The sequence below is a fragment of the Amblyomma maculatum genome, chromosome 2, assembly GCF_055883805.1.
Source record: "Amblyomma maculatum isolate TAMU_Amacu chromosome 2, ASM5588380v1, whole genome shotgun sequence".
In the NCBI taxonomy this organism is placed as follows: domain Eukaryota; kingdom Metazoa; phylum Arthropoda; class Arachnida; order Ixodida; family Ixodidae; genus Amblyomma; species Amblyomma maculatum.
This window is the reverse complement of record NC_139345.1, coordinates 157,372,732-157,392,801: the sequence shown is the minus strand read 5'-3', so window position 1 is coordinate 157,392,801 and position 20,070 is coordinate 157,372,732. Positions and strand designations below refer to the sequence as shown.

The 20,070-nt window shown below is 45.2% G+C and overlaps 1 protein-coding gene across 1 annotated transcript in view; it reads left to right on the top strand.

The window, feature by feature from the left end:
• Nucleotides 1-20,070, top strand: part of LOC146200258 (uncharacterized) — a 61,978-nt gene that overhangs the window by 18,617 nt on the left and 23,291 nt on the right. The window contains exons 6-9 of the mRNA XM_084592311.1: nucleotides 2,384-2,644; nucleotides 7,967-8,098; nucleotides 10,369-10,604; nucleotides 13,020-13,141. Coding sequence (XP_084448437.1) covers nucleotides 2,384-2,644; nucleotides 7,967-8,098; nucleotides 10,369-10,604; nucleotides 13,020-13,141 — 751 coding nt within the window. The remainder of the gene's footprint in view (nucleotides 1-2,383; nucleotides 2,645-7,966; nucleotides 8,099-10,368; nucleotides 10,605-13,019; nucleotides 13,142-20,070) is intronic.

The following is a 20,070-nucleotide window of genomic DNA, read 5'->3' as shown; positions in this document are numbered from 1 at the left end:
CGGTTACAACGTAGCGAATCTTTCTAGCGCGTTGTTTCCATCACCGTGTAACAAATCTCCCTTTTCCTTATCCTCACCAGTCACGGTTTTCACTTTGGCATTCCAGCTAAAACGAGATTTATTTCCACTTTTTCTTGCGTAAAAGATGACGTCTCTTCTCACCTCAGCTTCGTCGTTAGAATGTTCAATGTTTCTCTTATTTTATAGATCTGTACAGACTTTTTCGGTTAAAATAACTATGTTATTCACATTCGCATTGGCATTGCCCTCTTGTGTCTGAGGGCCTATATCCGAATTTTGCCCATTAACAATTTGTTCTTGAACCCTTTATGCCTTATTTTTATAGCCTCCTCAATACTCTCCTTGGGTTACTCCCTTCATGCTTATCGATTAGCGTTGACAATAATGCCAGCTCGAACCTATCTATTGGGGTAGCGGCTTTCATACTTTTGCTGTTCTTAATTGGGCGTTTCCCATGTCAACAGAACTTGCAAGTATCCTTTTTAGCTACCCTACTATTGCGTACTATCTAAATACATCGTCAGAATATCAGGCATCATATAAACGCTAACGTCATCACCCTCCGTTAAATCAGAATATATAGTAAGAGAGTAATTACTGATTGGCATCCACGCAAGCGCAGCCATACGGCTACAAAGGAAAGCTATACAGCTTTCTGTATAGTTCTACAAACTGAGCTAACCATCCTGATTAGCTCAGTTGGTAGAGCGACTGCCCCGGAAAGGCAGTGGTCCCGTGCTCGATCCCCGGATGACAAATTTTTCTTTAACTACGACGTTTGTGAGAAAGCTGCGTAGCTCTCCTTTGTAGCCGGGTTGGGCTGTGCGTGGGTGGGTGTAAATGAGCAATTACTCCCTTATTACAAATCTACTCGATCTACTCCCCTAAATATTCTACCAAAGCAGAATATCCCGTTGATGACCCAGCTCGATGACGCGCTTTCTCGTAATAATCTTATCACTTTTTGTCCCTTTCTATCGTAATCTGAGACTTTACTGTCCCCTGACCACTACGCATCGCACCTTGTCCAGTACCCACATATCCTACACAGTGTGGGGATACGCTCACAGTATATCTCATTTTCGGTTTGACCCTTCGGGCTCTTTGAAGTTTTGTCCTTTTTTCTTGTTTTCAGAATAAGGTAGTCATGGCCTGTAAATTATTTTTCGGTAAAAATTTCAGGTCAAAATTTCAAGTTAGCTCCCGTACAGCGATTCCTAGAACCGATACCGCGATCTTCCGATTATACTTCTCGCTCGCCATCAAATTCAAACCACTCATGAGAATAATGTAATGCAATTTATGAGTGTCCCGACTCCATATCTTCGTGGAACCTTCACCTATCTCCTTATTATGACACGATGAAGGTTTTTCAGGGTTTCAAACAACCTTCACGGTCTTGTCGAGAAGTATTGCGGTAGCTGCCACGGTTTAGTTATTGCTTTAAAATACCTCTATTTCACTATACCTATATGCCCTTATTGATCAAAACTGCGTCTTGCCACTTTGTCCGTTAAGCCATGATACCGTAGTGAGTATCGCCTGTTTATTTCCTTATATGCCTTATATAGATTCCGAATCTCACTGAGCCCTATGATGTGCGAATGATACCTGCTAATTCGTGTAACCGTACTTCTAGGCTAGTCTAACTTTTTAGAATGCTGACGTTTAACGCAGACAGGTGCTTTCATATTGCAGCCTGTTCGTAGCCAGAGATTTTGACACCCGCCACTCTTTCACTTGTCAGAAGGCCACCATGGTCATTTGATTCACATCCGATAGGGATTGAGGGCAGGGTCTAATTTATGCATTCCTATAGGACACTGTCGGTGAGAGTACGTACTACACCAGGGTACTTTTAAATAGAGGTCTAGTTTTGTGCTGGTGAGTTTGTATTCTCTGGTCACTGAGATTAGACCACTCCCGTAAGATTCCTAATCATGCCATTGATACTCGGATATCTTTTCGCTACTGGGCAACACCGCTTGATAACGATTCAGGCCGCGGTACTTATATGCCTGAGGCAGATGCTCTATACTTGCGCATCGGTTCATCTCCTTGACTGCGATACATAGTCAACGCCTCTAAGTTTCGAAATTAATTTTGACGAGCTTGCAGCTTCTGTTCGCATGTGCTTTGAGGCCTCATTTACTAAAATATTATGTTTTAGCGGGGACAGGCTCCTAATAATCTTATCATTCACTTTGCTTTTTGTACTCTGTACAGCTTTTGTTTAAGCAAGGAGCAGAGATGTGTCTTCTACGACAAATTTTAAAGCGTGAAGCAAAGGCGCATGTTGATTCACCAGCCGCAGTGAAGTAGGCCGTTACATGGTTGCCCGGCTTATGCGTGTACGCTGCAGTTCCGCCAGTGGCCAAAATGCCGGGAAGGCCAAAGGGCGAGGGCCGACGTAGGAACGCCGAATCAGATTACGTCACGAGTGACACGGACGGGCCTCCTAGGACATCTGCTCCTGAACAGACTACAAAGCCTGAGGAGCAGCCGGCACCGCCTCCTCCCGCACCACCTCCCAGCGACCAGGACACTCACGAGGCGACGGACTTCGACAGGCCGCCAGCATCTAAAGGCCGGGACATAGGAAGCCTTCCGGTGGTGTCTGTAGGTGAGTGGTCGCCAGCTGTCGGGAGCCTGCAGGCAAGGAAGCAAGGAAGCTGCCAGCAAAAACGCCCCGTAATGAATATTGTTAGTCCGCTTCAAGAGGCGAGCGAAAGCTCAAATTCAAATTCCGGTTTGCTAATATTAAGATAAATACCGCTAGATCTAAGGTTATCGTCAGCCACTCACCAAATGTGCAGCATGAAATTCGGGATGTCCAGTCCATCGCACTGAACAAGCTACACGACCCTACGCACCCAGTAAAGCTCTTCATTGAGTGCAAAGCCCATTGGATACATCGATTTATTGTTATTTTTTTGGTCTACTTGAACACTCTTCGTGTTGTATCACGCATATGTCCATGCAGCTCTCAGGGCAGTCATTCAAACACCCATCTGCATTACTGCTAGCTTCCAGCCTATACGAGGAGTATCCACCATTACGGTATTGGGGCTTCTTATTCAGAGAAATCGAAAAAATACTGACACTCTAGCTATACTCATAGTTACTGTCTCGCTGACCGTTCGTCTCGTTCGGCGCATCACTAACAAACATATAAGCATGTGAGAGGCTGAGTTACAACGTCTAGTCCAGGCATTTGTTATCAGTCGCCTAGCATGTACCCTCCCTTACCTCTACCTTAGCTGCCAGGAGCGGTACCGTGTTGACTGTCTTATTAGACTGGCATACAAGGCGGCTATCTATAGCTATCTCGCTGGACCCTAACCTACAAACGCCTGGCATTAGGGGTCTATAAAACTGTAACGGAGCTCATGGAAGCTCATCTCATCTCTCAGTATGAGCACCTTACCCCCACGGGACGTCACACACTCGACAAGTTGAGAATAGGCTTCGAAGCGACCGTCGCTGAAAAGGCCCAGCTTCTACCTCGCATTCACAGTAACCTCATCGTTACCCCTCTCCCTAAACACATACGCCCAATGTATCATATCGCTCGCCCCAAGGACAGGGCAAAGTCTCTGCACTAAAAAAAAATTCGACAGACCGGACAGCAGTTTATGTCGACGCAGCCGAATACTCCGACCGGGATGCTTTTTCGCTCGCGGTAGTAAATCACTGTGGGCAGCCGTTGGTTGCGTTCTCCATCCCTGTCATCATCTGAAGAGGCCGAGGAGGCGGCCATAGCCTTAGCGATAGCCTTTACCTTTGCCGAGACCATCTTCAGGGATTCTAAATCTGCAATTCGTAATTTTGCCAAAGGGCGGGTCTACCCCGTCGTCACATCCCTCCTACATTCCTCAAATTTCCATCCATGCCAGATCCAATTGATCTGCGTCCCAGCGCACTCATCCCATCCAGGGAACCAATTATACACCCGAGGAGTCGTCGAAAGGGCTTTAGCGTCGCCCGTTTTGGGGACTGCGAGAGACCGTATGGTTACGTTTCACGACATCACCATGCACTACCGCTTAGGTAGACATCAATCCCCCACGCATATGTCCCTTACGAAACCCCAAGAGGTTGCGTGGAGGCAACTCCAAACAAATACTTTCCCGATTCTGCGATATATTGTTACGGACGAAGGAATATGCTTGAATATATCCTAAGGTCTACTCCTCATCCTGTATGCTGTGTGACCGAAACGCCACCCACCCTCTCACACATACTCTGGGCTTGCACTCGGGACCCCCTTCTCGCATGCTTGCAGCTCTCGACTCAAGACCACTGGGAGGCCATGTTGCTCAGTTCCGGCTCGAACATCCGGGTCATACCAAGAGCCTCAGAAGTCGCCGAGTGCCATAAGCTTAAAGTTAAAGTTTATCCTCCTCCTCAGCGATGAATGCGAGGTTGTCCAGGACAAATTCCTTCCCTTAGTCTGATAACAAATAATCAGGCACAATATTGCTGTGCCAAACGTGTATCGCATTGTTTCGGGCACAGGAAATACAAAAGACAGAACTTCACATCAAGAAATTGCGGAAGCTGAATGCGGTGTACGTTGCATTTCGACGTTTTATTTCCAATCAAGGAATAATATTTGGAAGCATCATGATTTACAGGTTCACAAGATGCCGCACATGCTATTTCCAACGCGTTTTTACTAGTCAAGCGGTGCTTCCAGATATATTTATGAAGATAAGTAACCAATGCCCCTAATGAATATATTTCCAACCCAATTTCTTGAATCAGGAGTTGGTTACCTGAATTCAAGTGGGAACGATTAGACAGAATAAAATGTCTCCGGTATTATATACTGAGCTCCAAAAAAAAGGGTTCTGTTCTTTGATAAGGAACTCAAGCCTATTAGAAATGACAACCTGCACTGGTACCATAAAGTTATCTTTGAAATACTATGCGCACGTATTATTAGTGCATTAAATATACGACATAAGGCTGTAAGATATACGCAAACACCTTTTTCTCCAACGCCAAAATGCACAATCTTCATCAGTGGTTCCATTAGCGGAGCGGCCGAGAAGAGTGGAATAATGCAGACTATAAAAACCCGCCCATCGAATATATATATATATATATATATATATATATATATATATATATATATATATATATATATATATATATATATATATATATATATATATATATATGTATGTATGTATATATATCACGAATATCATAACTTTCGCGACGCTTTCTCCTTGTTTTTCTGCTGTCGTCAACAGCTTGCACGTCAACAGGCCGTATCCACGCGAAAGAAAGTATTTGCTCGCCTTTTATTTAAATTTAATTTAATTTAAAGCATTTAATTATTTTAACGATAACATTTCTTTTTGTTCTCGCGTGGCCCTTAATTTCAAGAGCCTTGTTTACTGCCGTAGACGATTAAATTGCTTTCTTGTATTGCGGCAGGTGTTCCTTCGTCCTAGTGTAAAAAGTAGAAAACGCATTGGTTTTTCGCTGAAGTATATCTTAAGATAGCAAAATATTAAAGGCAGGCATCAAGGCGCTAACGTGCTGTGTTCAAACCTTGATGCTCCGTTGGTGATGGGTTACTCAGTCAGGACTGAGTATATATAATGATATTAGTGAGTAAAGCCGAGCACAGTGAAGAGGGTTATTTCTCATGTGACAACTATTTTAGTACTTCCATTTATTTTTTTTCATACCTAACCACCTGTTACTTGGTTCAGCCTTTGTTTCTGTGTTATAGTTTACACTGTGCTGAAAAGGCGGACTTCCCTTATGCTAACGGCTATGCCAATGTTGGCAACTCAACTGCAGTGAAAATACGCTTCCAGCTATCCGTGATGGATATATCTAGTCTGAATGTAGCGATAGATTATTCAGCCACTTCCGTGGTTAAAACTGCATTTTCCCAATTAAATATGTATCTCAGGAAGTTTCCCGAAGCTGGTCGTGTTGTGGCTGCCTGTCAGGGTGGCATCTTTAGCGTCATGGGTTAAAGCAGTCACCATTCAAATACAGACGAGCGTTGCCACGTAGAAAATTTCTCTGATAAACTGCTGTGTTTCTCGCCGGAATACGCTTATTGGCCAAGGAACTTTCGATTTTTGCACTTAAAATATGCCTGATACAGCAGATTGTACCTCTAAGACGTCGATGCGTATTGGAGAAAATGGGTTACAAATTGATACTGACACAATGTGACACTTCAGTCTTGCTCAGGCGTGCGCTTTTACTTTCACATAATATTCTGTTTTGTAATGTACATTTTGCCTATAGTTTGTAAGGAATCATCTGGTCACAGGGCACGCAAACAAGACAAAACAACGAAGGTTGCACATAAGCAAGTACTGACTATCAACTGTGTGTATATAAGCGTTTATGGAACATGAAAACTCAAGGCAAAAGGAAAAACTATCACACACAGCCGTCCATTGAGAAATTGTTAATAGAAACATGAAAAAGATTATGAAGAGCTTAGAACAAAATGCGACCCTCTTGCGGTGTCCACTTTTCAATGTAACAAGTGCAAATGTGTCCCAAACTACAAATACACACGCATTCTTCCGCCACCAGGATAATGGAACACGTGAGGGTATGGAGCCTTTAAATTTACACCATGCATCAGATGCATTAGCAGTTCTTCCATCGCAATCTCTGAGAGGGAATGAAGCTTTCGTCTCACATGTAGTGTTGATAAAATTTCTGTACAGATATTTTCCACGCCTTTCGTTTCTTCCGTTTCTTCAGTAAACTGCACTTGTTAGCGTTTGTTTGAGTGCAACCTTTGTCTTTTGTCTCGTTCTCGTGCGCTGTGACCAAATGCTTCCGTTTTGAGTTTCTGGTGCAATATTTGTTCGAACTTGGCAAGAGGAACAAGAGGACGCGGAAAAGCTTGTGAAGTTCTGAGTATCGAATCAAATTTTTCGATATTTTTCTCGAAGGCAAGCCGGTTAGCTGAGGGTAGGTTTTTTCTGATCGTTTTTATTTTTCATAGTCCCTTAAAATTCGCTATATATCTTGCACAGGAATGCTTGATCGGCAGCTTTGGTTCCATATTGTGACATTCTGGTGCAGAACTCGAGGGAAAGGCTTCTAACCTATCTGCGACGGCTCCTTCCACATTGAGCCAAATGTTAAAATGCCTTTGTATGTTGTTTCGCTGCGAAACATTAGATCCATCGACCTCCTTATGAAATGGCCTAGCCCTTTAAGTGCATAAATAACTTTTGTCGCGCTAAATAATGGAGGAGGATTAAAATTGTACTAGGGACCTCTGCTCTTGCATAAATAACTTTTTTCGCGCTAAATAATGGAGGAGGATTAAAACTATACTAGGAACTTCTGCTCTGCTCTTTTAGATAACCTGCGGTGCAGATTTGGCCCATGAATCGCATGTATCTCAGCCAATAGCAATAAGCTAAGTGCGACACTTTCGTAACGAGTGTAAGTTGTGGTAATTAGCAGCATGCGAGCATATTATTTTGGGTTTTATAGCAGAACGGCCATTACAGATCCACTATTCAGCACGCAGCATTGAAGTTCTTGAATAGCGCAAATGGAATAAACCAATAAATGTCGCTAAAACCCGCTACAAAACGCATGCGCTGTACACCTTTGTCTATCACAGTCTACATGTGGTATCAAAGATTCTGTTAACAGTACGCAACGTAGAGCACTCACGAATTACACTCCTTTAGTAGAACGCATGCAAAGTGAAAATACAAATGCCTTAAAACGAAACTAAGCAGTAGGCACATTCAAGCTTTTTTCTTCCCATAACCTTTAAATGAACTGTTCTTTTTTCGTTTAGATAATTTAATTGCTTCGGCCGACATTCGTATTTCCACCGAGGAGGACATAGATATAATTTCAGTAGGAATATGTTTTTTTTTGTCTCTTTAACTTTGCCATGTTTTTTTTTTTTTTTTTTTTCTCGCAGGTCCAGCCCCATTACTGTGCGTGACTGGTAATAACGCGCGCATCCCTATGCTTCCTGTTGACGGCGTCTGCGACTTCGCCATCTTTTCTGACGTCATCTTTGGGGACAACGAATGGGTTTCTGCAAGCAGCCGTAATTGTATTTGTTTGATTTGCTCCTAGGCGGCAGTACTTATACTTATTCAGTGACATCTGCTTATGCGCCCGTGCCATTATGAATTTGTTGATTATTATTATCAGCCACTCCTGGCAACTACACCTTGCCTATCCATATTTATAAGCTAATAAGTGCCCACAATGAAGGTTTCAGAATTTCTAGAAATTGTACAATGAACATTATACGAAAGCGCTTCTTGCATAAGGATTACCGAACTACAGTACCCTGGCCGAACCTTGACAAAGGGTATTACTGTAGCCGTAGACATCCTAGTTAACTAAATCTGATGCTGAAAGTAGCTTTTTATTCCTAATATTGTCTTGCACATCGAGTGCAAAGATATTACCTTATGCTTTCTACTTCATCATACAAACGTTTGCGTGAAAAAAAAAAAAAAAAAAAGAGACGATGTGCTAGTCTCTTTTCTGCTGTGAAGCTGGCGCGGCGGGTATCGCTTCTTTGATCTGACTGATATGAGTAGAACCCTGAAGAGATAAATTTCCTTGCGTGATATGTTTGCATGGATTACTGCAGCTCTGCATGCGTAATTTCTTGGGGTCAGTCGGAAGTTAGGAGGGAAATTTCTTGAAACGTCCGATTCCTAGAACAATTCTGACATTATATAATATATGACTACCAAGTCTATGCGTCCGCTGTAGTCGTGAACGCAAACAGCACCGACCGAATAGTTTGTTAGCCGACAATAGCAACCGAGCCTAGGGGAAATATTGGTTAGCCAGAGCGAAGGCACGTACAGCACGAACAGCACGTTATCTCGTGTATGTGGCGGAGTGACAGGCAGGTGGCATTTCAAGTTAAAAAACATTATTCGCAACATGGTATGAAAACTTCGTATAATATGCCATTGACATCGAATCACACTACACATCATCGTACACTCCTCGACTTCATTGCATCAGTCAACATTTATCCATTAATTTGACCACATCCTTCAGCCTTCATAGCAGTTTTATGCCCTGAGGCAATAAACATCAGAAACAAAAACGTTTTAGACTGAAGACTATTTTACCCCTTCGTGCTTAAAACGTCACACAGTCGGAACGGTGGTAGGCTGCAAACCTCTGGTCCAGAGTATGACCGTTGCACTAGCGAATTCTATCTCCTAGCAGTTACTAGATTGGATACATCATAAAACAAAATGTCGATTTTACACTCACCGTATGCCGACTCAAGGATCATCTGGAACGCCCTGTCATTTATCCTGCTTTTAATTGAGCCCTACTGCGTGGAGGGACTCCGTGAAATAATAAACTAACGCCAAATTTCAATTCTAGTCAGTTTTTCATGAGATAACATCTCTGCATTGCACACTTAAGGCTTGTACTCATGCAATAACACTGGCGCTGGCAGAATGCTTTGCCATGAAAATTTGGAGAGAAGGCGCCATATAAAGCCTCGAAATTTTCTTTGTCTTGCTGTCATAGCTGAGTACTACCGGCGTTCGTGTGTCGTCACCATATAGTTGGGGAAGACAGCTGAAATACTGAGGACAAAATACAGAAGCAGATGTTGCCGACTCTGAAAACACCCGAAACAGAGTGCAAAAAGCAGAATTTGTAACGAGCTGTGATCAGTGCGGTGAGTCGTTGTCGAGTTGATCGCGCCATATTGTTGGCACTTTCGGTCATACTCCTTTCTGCCTTTGTGTTCCTTCCACTTCTTTCGTGCTACCTCCCTTGGATCAAGCCAGAACTAGACGTCTAGTTATACAACACCGTTTCTATCATCAAATGGACAATTACGATCCTGCCCGCGTCCCGTCATGCATACCTGGCTATAAATTAACGCCTTATTTTGACACTATTGGTTTTTTCTCCAGTAAAATAATTGCCATTTGCTGATGTACATGATTAAATTTTTAGTATTTGCTCGCAGAAAACTCTAGAAGACTAGAAGTGAGCTCTTTTAGGTCCAGTTGTTTATCGTGACTTAGTATACAACCCGAAACCGATGACATGGTACAACTATACTAAAACCATCTGCTTTTCAATTCCTTTTCTGATTTTCGTAGTTGCCTGCAGCGTAGCGCTTGCGAACATGGCGTCACTTTAAACAATGACGAAGTATCATGAGTGCGTTTCTTTTTTATGTTCCACGTATTCGTTCTGCATCGCGTTGATCCATTTGTAACACTGTGTATCGTTTGAGGCATTCCGTAAATGAGTGAGTGAAATTGTATAGAGCGACTAGTCTCCATGCCTGCTGACCACGTGTGTGCGGCGCAGGCGGCAAGCTGGACACGTACCTGCACGAGGCCGAAAAGTCGGTGGCCACCACTTTCCTCCTCTCCTTCCCGGCCAAGATGCGCCGCGAGCTAGTGCCTTTTCTCTCCTCTTCGGCGGCCGTGGAGCTCATCAGGAGCTACGCGTCCCGTGGTATTCGTGGCTACGGCTTTGCGCGAGCCGAGATTCCCGCTGAGCAGGTGCACAACCTGAGCGCCGAGTACACGACCGTGCTAAAGGTTGGTGAGGATAGGTGTAGGGAAAGGCGGTCCGTATTCTTGACTGAAAAGGTGCCAGCCGACTACGCGTGAAATTATCCTGTGTGTTATCTTTCATGTGTGGCCGTCCTAGCGCCATTTTGAATATAGCCTTAATTCATATGCAGCTGGCACCATTTTCTACAAAATGACACGGGCCTGTCAGGCTCTGTTCATCATGAGCATGCGAGAGTTATCAGTTCGCAAATGAGTCAGCGATTTATTGCAGAAGAAGAAGAGTACATGTCTCAGAATATTGACTCAATTGGTGCATCTTATTTGTTTATTCGATGGTTCAGTGCCCTAGTTCTGGAATAATGTTTAGGCTAAGAACGCGCTCATTGGGACAGTTTTTTTTTATATTCTAAAAAAATTAGTCACAATCTACCTCATAACACAAAAATAAACAAAAACTAAACACAAATAATGAAGCAGCCATAAGCAGTGCCATTGTTTATGTTTGTTTTTACACCACCCGTCATGTTTAAAAAAAAGACAGTCGCCTGCAGCGATTGCTGTGCAGTGGCGCTTTTGAGTCGGTGAAGAGAAGTAATAATAATAATAATAAAGCTGGTCTGAAATGAGCATTCATATTTATTTACCTACACCAATGAGGCGTTATTATTTAACTACAAATAAACCGCTGAGACATATCGCCGTTCTCTGATACCGACTTTATAGGTCTTAGACTGGTTATCATTTGATTAATTTCTTTGTCGTGCCTGTTATGGCTAGGCTACGTATTCTGCCTTGCACATTTCTCACGACACTTCCAAAATCGAAATCAAACAAGAATCATGCCTGTTATTTCACACGCCACCTTGAAAATCGAGCGAAGCGCATGTTCTAGCGGACAGACCGTTATTGCATTCTTATTTCTAGTATAGATAGGATATGGTGCTGTGAGCTGGAACCGATGACTTTTGAGAAGGCCTGAGAATACACTTTAACCTCAGGTATCCAAAGAACAAAACGGAAATCGGGACTGACTGTTTTATGCGTCAGTTCGTTGTCACTCCTCAGCAATTTCACGCCATTGTTAACGGTATTTGCTGCGAGGCGCGTCTCGCAAGGTCATGTAATGTAGCCGCATTGCGTGCTGGTAGCACTGCATCATTCGGTCCAGATATTTCTGGTCCCTCATAATTAAGCGTATAAGCATAGCACTTTCCCAGAACCTTGCTCAATAAGAATTTTGTACCTACCACACGGATCTGAATAAGAATTGAACAGTGATAGCACTGCATGGAATCAGACATTTCCACTAGTATTCGCTACGTTTGCGAATGCTCGTACAAAAAGCTTTAAATTGTGAAGCAACAGCGGCGACCCTGCGATATGGTGCCAACTTGTGAAGTTAGAGCTAAAGCTTTTAATTACACAAATCTAATTCTAGAAAATAGCGACAACACCAAGTCAGTGAGTTAACTCCATGTCGACAACTTATACGCGCAAAAGAATTGCCCGGCTTCCTGACCAGGAAATAGCATAAACCAAGTCACACTCTTTCACATGAGACGGGTGACAGCAGGTATGAGCCGATCGTGGCCTTCATGATGAGACATGAGGCAAGGTCTCCAACTTGCGTACACCTGGCGGCGCTGTCCTGCCTCAGGGGACATACATTGACAGTGTGAATATTGCGGCGCGAATGAATAACATAGCAGTAATGAACATTAATCTTGAAGATATTTATCGCTTCAGGATGAAGCGCAGCGTGGTGTTTACCGTATTTTTCTAACCGTCTTCGAACAAAAATACGATGGAAGGGGTTATTCGAACCTTATCCCAATTATCCAAAAACGCATTTTCAAAGTTCAGAACATAAGCGATCCAGTTCGTATAATTTAAAAAATATACTACTTCGTTGATTCATTCTTATAACTGATACAAGTTTATTTGATTCACTATTCGAGATTGTCGACTATTCGCACTCCCCTAGTTATGCTTGCTCATTTTGAGGTAGCGAAAAAACGAGGACCAAGGAGCGCTACCTTCAAAATGAACAAGATTCAACTCGCCCAACTTTCAAGCTTACTACTATAAGTCTTGCATTTCATAATAACTAACTTACTATTGGAGACGCTTTAGAAACGGTTAAGCAAGATGCTTTCTTAAAACCTGGTAATGACTTGCTGGAGAAAAGTAAAACTAATAAATGAGCAGCACGTGCAAGTATAACCACAAAACAATCTAAGCGGTGTGCCATCCAGAAAACGCCACCAGAGGTGAAAGCGATGCAGCGCTTTCCTTTAGGAAAGATTAAGCAAAAATATTTTTAGATAACACAATGAGTAATGACAGCGGTAACTGCAGCTCACAGCTCCAAATATGTTTCTGTCTCTACATTTGCTTTCTGTTCGGCTTCCAAGTGACGTTACCTCACCATCCTGACAGCTCCTGCGCAGCGCCCAAAAGACAGCCGTGCCTTCATCCGGCCTCTCCTTCATGGGTGTGCGGCTCAGGGCTCTGAAAAACACGAAGGGCGCCCTGTTGCCTTTCCCGACAGAGATCGCCAGGTGAGCTACGCGCCTTTATTATATTCTTTGTCGAAAAGCACGCACTGGGAGATGCACAATATCATGGGCTAAAAGAGAAAAATGTAAATATGCAGTGAAAGGAAAAAGTCAAAGTGATCAACAGTGGCAATACCGTGGTAAACAGTCTAGACTTTACTCTTCGGTCTTGCTCCGTATCGTCCCCTCTTCTCGTCTACAGAAATGGCTGCAGGGTCGCGGTCATCTTTAGGCTTTCGGCATTGGAGAAGAGGTAGTACAGGAAAAAGCAGCACTGGACCTAAGCGATAAAAAAAAAACTTAAGCAATAAAAAGCAATTGAAATCACATCCGACACCATTTTACCATATGGTAATGCTACCTTCTCGTTTCTGAGAATTGACGAATTTATTGAGGTGTGCGTAACAACAGGCGCGGAAGGCCCCGACTTCCCTTGTCTCTGGTCAAAAAGGTACTTTATGTGCAAATTATAGTGTAAACGCACTGGACATGGTAGTCTGGTTCCTTGACTACTGTCATACCTACTTATAACGATAATGAAGTATCAAAGAAATAGCGTTGTTGTAACCAATTTTTACAATAAATACAATGACGAATTCTTGACCGTTTAATCAAAAGGAATTAGTTAACGGTAATATTACCTTGGCCGGAAAAATTGTATTACTCAGATGTCACTCATTTATTGCATATTTCGCTCAAATCTGGCTGCAGGGTGCCTATTTCTGCCTATGCCCGACTAGGCAACCTTCAGAGAAAGGGCATGCTGCAGGGACACCATCATTTTCGGCACCTTGTTTGCCTATAGTTGCCTCTTTGTCGCCACTGCAAGCGCGTATAACAGCTGACATGATTACCTGCATGCTGAAACTTCCATTTTTCGTGACTGCATCGTCCACATAAAAAATGAACCGACGCTGAGGTAGCGATAGATAATTGAACGATATCTGTAAGAATCTACTTTTTGATTTACTTGTTGCACAAATTATTTATAAATACTGTAACGAGTTGTCTATTGGATGCTTTGAAATGAACTCGCAAAACGATATTGGTACAAGCAATAGTCGACGACGAAGCTGAGACAGTCGGTGAGTAGTTGGCGTAGACGACGAAGTTGGTTGCCTGTAATCGCGCTCGGACCGTTCTCGGACTTCGCCAGTCTTCTAGGCTCAGGGCGTTTCCCAGACTTTCGGGTCAATATCCGTTATAGTATGGTGGAGTGCGCTGGGTATACTTTCCCACGTTGACACGCTCCACGGCGGATCTGACTCCGGTCCACCAGCGACTCAGTCGACGTCTCCGCGGACAGTCGCTTGAGTTTGGGTCCATTTCCACCCCCACAAGGATGACGCAGCCGCAACTCTCGAGCCACCTCGACATTGCCACAGATCCCAGGCTCTCTGCTCCGATCATTTGTCACCCCTTGGGAACACCACTCTTTTCACGGCGACGTCTTCGAAGACGCTGATGATTGGCTGGCGACCTTCGAGTGAGTGGCTGGTTAGAACGGCTGGAGTGACGAGCTTAAGCTCAATAATATCTACTTTTCCCTTGACGGGTCTGCCTGTACCAACGTTACTATCTAGTAACGTTGGCTTGTACGTGGTTCGTAAACCACGATTGCGCCATTACCACCTCGCAAGCGTTTTGCCGCGAAATTCTGACCACCTTCCCCAACGCCGACCACCGCGAAAAAGCTGAAGCTGCACTTCAGTCCAGAAACCAGCATCCAAATGAAAGTGTGCGCATCTACTTGGAAGACATATGACCTGTGTTTTCCAGCCTGCAGACTCTAATATGGCGGAGGAGAAGAAGCTTCGCTATCTCACGCGTGGAGTTAAACAGGAGCTGTTTCTGGACCTCGTTTGCAGCATACCGCGTACCGTTGCGGAATTCGGCGCGTAGGCAACGACCATGCATAGAAATGAAATTCCAACAACGGCCTCGGCAGGGCAACCAAGATATCAGCAGCCTGGCCCCATATGTTTTTTGTCGTGTCATGAAGGTAGTGCGGACGCCTTACATGACCTCATTCTGTCGGTTGTTCGGGAGGAACTCCAACGTTTCCGCCTGCCACAGATTGCGCCCATGACATCACTGATTGAAGTCGTCAGAGATGAAGTACCCTAGGCTGCGCATAAATTCCCGGTCACCAACGCATTGCTGCGCTTCAATGAGATGCCCACACACACATGTGTTGTTCGTCTGGTAGCTTCCGACGATCCTGGCGCTACCATGCCTCCACGGGTGGACGACAAACGAGCGTACGCATCCGTCGCACATCAAGCAGCTGCCTGTGATCCTATTCACCCGAAACCTGTGGTCAGCCACGTCAGTTAGTATGACGCATCGGCTCCACCTTTGGCGCCTATTCCACGCCCTCGGAAGTCGGACGTGTGGCGTACGTGGGACCGCAGACCAATCTGCTACCACTGCGGCGATGCCGGTCATCTTTACCGTGCTTGCCCGTATCGCCAAGTGGGACTTCACGCCTTCGAACCCGATGTTCCCTGTACTCTGAATGGAGAACGGCCACGAGATATTGGACATCTCTGGACGCAGCTGAACCCTGTCCACCACGTTTGCGGTCAATTCTGTTCGCCTTCGTCGCTCCAATACCGCTCACTTAGACCCGGACGCCCGACTGGCTTCATTGGCCGTCGTTCGCCGAGCCCTCACCTGGAAACCTGACAACAGCGACCTTTGGAATAAAGGCCGTTGACGTCCGGATGTCCCAAGATCTTTCCTCACTAAATGGAGCCGACGATATCCATGCGTAGTCAGGCAGCGACAGTATCCGGTCCGGTGCGGCCAATTTTTGTGTGACAGTTGACGGCGTGAAGGTTACCGCCCTGCTTGATACCGGCGCCGATTATTCAGTGATGAGCGGTACATTTGCACGAGAACTTCTGACGCCGTGGACAGGAACTCACATTCGCAATGCTGGGGGCCTGCTGATTCCTCCTATGGGTATGTGCACAACGAGGGTCGGAATTCGCGTTTTCATGAACACCGGTGAATTCATCGTCCTATGCGATTGTTCCAGGGATGCAATCCTGGGAATTGATTTTCTACAGGCGAATGGCGAAGTTATTAATTTACAAGGCGCATGAGTAACATTTTCGACTAAACGGGCAGTGGCACGCTTTGACACTCGAGATCCTTGTAGCCACACTCTGCGTATCGTGGAGGAGGATGTCACGGTGACACCATGGTGCAATGTGCTGGTGCGCGTGCAGAATGACCTATTCCACAATTTGAGGGCATGGCGGAGGGCCATATCCAGCTGCTGCTTGAGAGGGGTCTCATCGTTGCCCTAGGTCTCGTCCACCTACTGGATGGATGCACTACCGTTCTGCTCACCAACTTTGTGAACGAATTTCAGCACCTCGTCAAAGTCACGGTGATCCTCTTCCTCCAAGACGTCGTGGAGTGCCCACATTTATGCGCCATGGAAAGAGCCCTTCTAGATGATATTGAACTGTGTCACGTTCTGTCATGTGCCGAAATGAACAGTGAGTTATCGCCGGCTCAGAAGGATCTGCTGGCAGATTTTCTTGACAGATTTACAGACTGCTTCGCCACGGCTTCCAAAGTGGGCAGACTCCGGTCGCCAAGCACCATACAATTAGAGACGAGACCATGCACCTCGTATACCAATGCCCATACCGTGTTTCTCCGACGGAACAAGCAGTAACAGGTCACCGAAATGCTTGCCGATGATGTCATTCAGCCATCTACAAGCCCGTGGGTTTCGCCGGTTGTTCTCATCAGAAAGAAGAACAACATTCTGCGGTTCTGTGTTGACTACAAAAAATTTAATCTCTTCACAAAAAATGACGTTTACCAGCTTCCCCGCATAGATGACGCACTCGATGGACTGTGAGACACCCGATACTTCTCGTTGCTATGATTAAAAAGTGGGTACTTGAAAATAGAGGTGAATGAAAGACCGGGAGAAGACGGCTTTCGTAACACACGATGGCATGTATGAGTTTAACATGCTACCGTTCGACTTATGCTCGGGACCGGCCGCGTTCAAACGCTTGATGGACACCGTTCTGTCCGGCTTTAAGTGGCATTTCTCCGGTTTGATTGTCAGGTTGGCGTCTCGGAGATCTTTTAAAACAAGGCGTAACGGTTTTAGGTGTTGGTCAAAGGTAGTCGAAAACATGACGACATCGTTCAAGTATAGCAGACACGACTGGCACTTGAAAGTTGGTCTTTGTTGCGGCTGTGACGCTGAACTTAACGTCGACATCTCTGTTCAGTGTGCTGAAGAAGTGCGGGTACTACCACTCCTTCTAATCCACCGACGACAGGTGAATGACTGCTCGGTATAACCTCGGCCGAAGAATCGTCACTTACGAGCCGGGCGATTTCGTGTGACTGTGAACACCTGGGGCCGAATACAGACGGCTCATACTCACAATCACACTCACACTCACAATTTTCCTATTGGCCAGCGGCAACACGGCGGGAGTGGCCGTTCTTTACATCATCGACGTCTCACAAATGGAAAATGACGGCGGTAATATATGCGGCGGCCGGCGTCCTCGTGAGGCGGTAGCGGCGGCGCCCCGACGCGATCATCGGCGAAGGACGGTGTACGAAGACTGCTTGACGTGCCCGGCGAGATGTTTCGACGCATGTTGCTACTCGAGAAGGATATAGTACAGTGACTGTGCGACGCGATGAACTGAGATAGATCTGTGCGGCCGAGTGCGCTCTCTGTGGGGCGGCAGATAATGTGTGCACTGCGCTTTTTCCGAACTGTTAGTGGCTTCCAAGCCGCTACTGGTAACGAGGCGAACATCGGCCTCTCGCAGCCGACAATTTGAAAGCGTTTGTGGCGGCGTGCAGCTAGGGCGACGGAGAAGAAAGGGTTCCTTCGTCACGGCAGCATACCCGGCGTCGTCGGGTTTGTCGACGGCACATCGGTCGTCTACAACTAGTATCCTTGTGATGTCCCTGTTTCAGATATGAGATGCCAAGATGATTTTGGCCATGAACCTCCCTACCTGGGATCTTGGCATGATGCTTTCTTCTGGCGACATTCTCGGCTGCACAGAGGCGTGACACAGGTCGAGGCCTGCCAGCTGCGAGACGTCGAATTCACAACACTGAGCCGCGCTGCTCTTTGCAAGATAAGTTACGATAGGCTCCACATGCCTCACATGTATTGCCGTTCTTGGGCTTTTATAAAAGCTGGAACACAAGACACTAGTACATTGTTGAAATGCCTACGTAAGAAACGAAGATGGGAATGCGTGTGTTTGATGCCTGCATTGAGTAGGAATGGGGCGTCATTTATACCGATATGAAGTGCAAGGCTGTCCTTACAGCAGTGTTGCTTGACACGTTCAATCATTCATTGTATGCACGTCCATGTCATCGTCAGCAAAACCTGGCAATGAGCTACTTGATGCGACTCTTGCATTGTGTCAGTAAGGCTGTTAGTTTACGAGGCTGTTTAGGTCAACAACGGCGTGACGAAGAATGTTTTAACAGCGTGCCATTTTCGGTTATGCTGGTGAGAGGGGCACCTGTTGGAGATATGGCTGCCAGTGTCATGGAATCCCGTTCCGGACTCTCCATAATGGTTATAGAACAAGGCATTCACCTCCACAAGGCTAATGGTGGATAACTGCATCGGCGTGCTGAAGACCCGCTTCCGGTGCTTGCCAAAATACTAGACGTTCCTCTACCAGCCAGAGCGTGTAGCATGTGCCATGTTGCATAATTTCTTTGGGTGTCTTCCTGCCTGCCTGCAGGCGAGGAGGGTGCTGCTGGCGTGGACAAGAAAGGGTCACATCTATGCACTGGCTACTTGGAAGTGGGATCACTATTGCCATGCATACCTCAAGGGAAAAGCCATACAGAATCATGTTGTGAGCCTGTTCCACAGAACCTACCACCAGAGGCTGGCACAGCTGCCCATGGTGATGCAACCGCTTTGGCGTCAATCCTAGCACAGCAACCGGCCGTGATATACCACACGTAGCTGACCAACTCATCACAGGCAGTCAAGTGCAGCATATCGTCTCGTTTAATGTCTGTGCCAGAAACCTGTTGCGATAAAGATGCATCTTCTAAAACCATGCGTTAAAACACCTCATCTGTCAAGTCAAATTTGTCTTCGCACACCCCTCTTCACTGTTGATTGCAACCGTGTATGTTGGTGTTTGTGTGTGTGCATGTGTTTGAATACATAATTAGTGTTTCACAACGAGGCAGCAATTGTGATGCCTATCGGAATGGGAAAGTCTCACAGAAGTTTTTTTAGAAGCACGTGTATCCCCTGTGCACCTTTTTTTCCTGCAGCATTTCACACTCTTGAATATGCAGCAGTGAAACCAGCTGCCTGCAATAGCACAGGCAGTTATTTGCACGTGCTGCGCAATTGTGCTACACAGAGAAGACAAACAAGAACAATTTTTTACAGCCTGTAAACTGACACAGTACTCATCACAGGTCCGACGCACTTCAGAAACAAGAAATGAAAGTATTGTGGATAAAACTGAGACTCAGAGGCAAGACACAAAAGAATAGTTGCTTAATGATTACAGGGTTGCATAGCAGTTGTCATAGGTTTGGCACATTTAAGAAGCAGGAAACAAAATATGGCACTTAACAGTGCAGAAACATGACACAAGTAGTGCTATGTACAATGTTTGCATAGGGTAGTCTCCATTAGTCAGCCTTTCAGGACTACAGGCCTGGATATACTGTTACGATGCAGATAAAGCATTTGCTTAATGCTAACAGCGTGAAGCTGACAAATTTAATGCATAATGTTGTGAGTTTTAGTGCTCACAGTGATTGTAGCATAAGTAGAAAATCGCTTAGGTATACAAACTGGTGCAAAAAAACATCACATATGCATCAAGCAAATGGTGTGTGGGCAGAAGGTATCGCTCAAAAGCAAAGCAGCC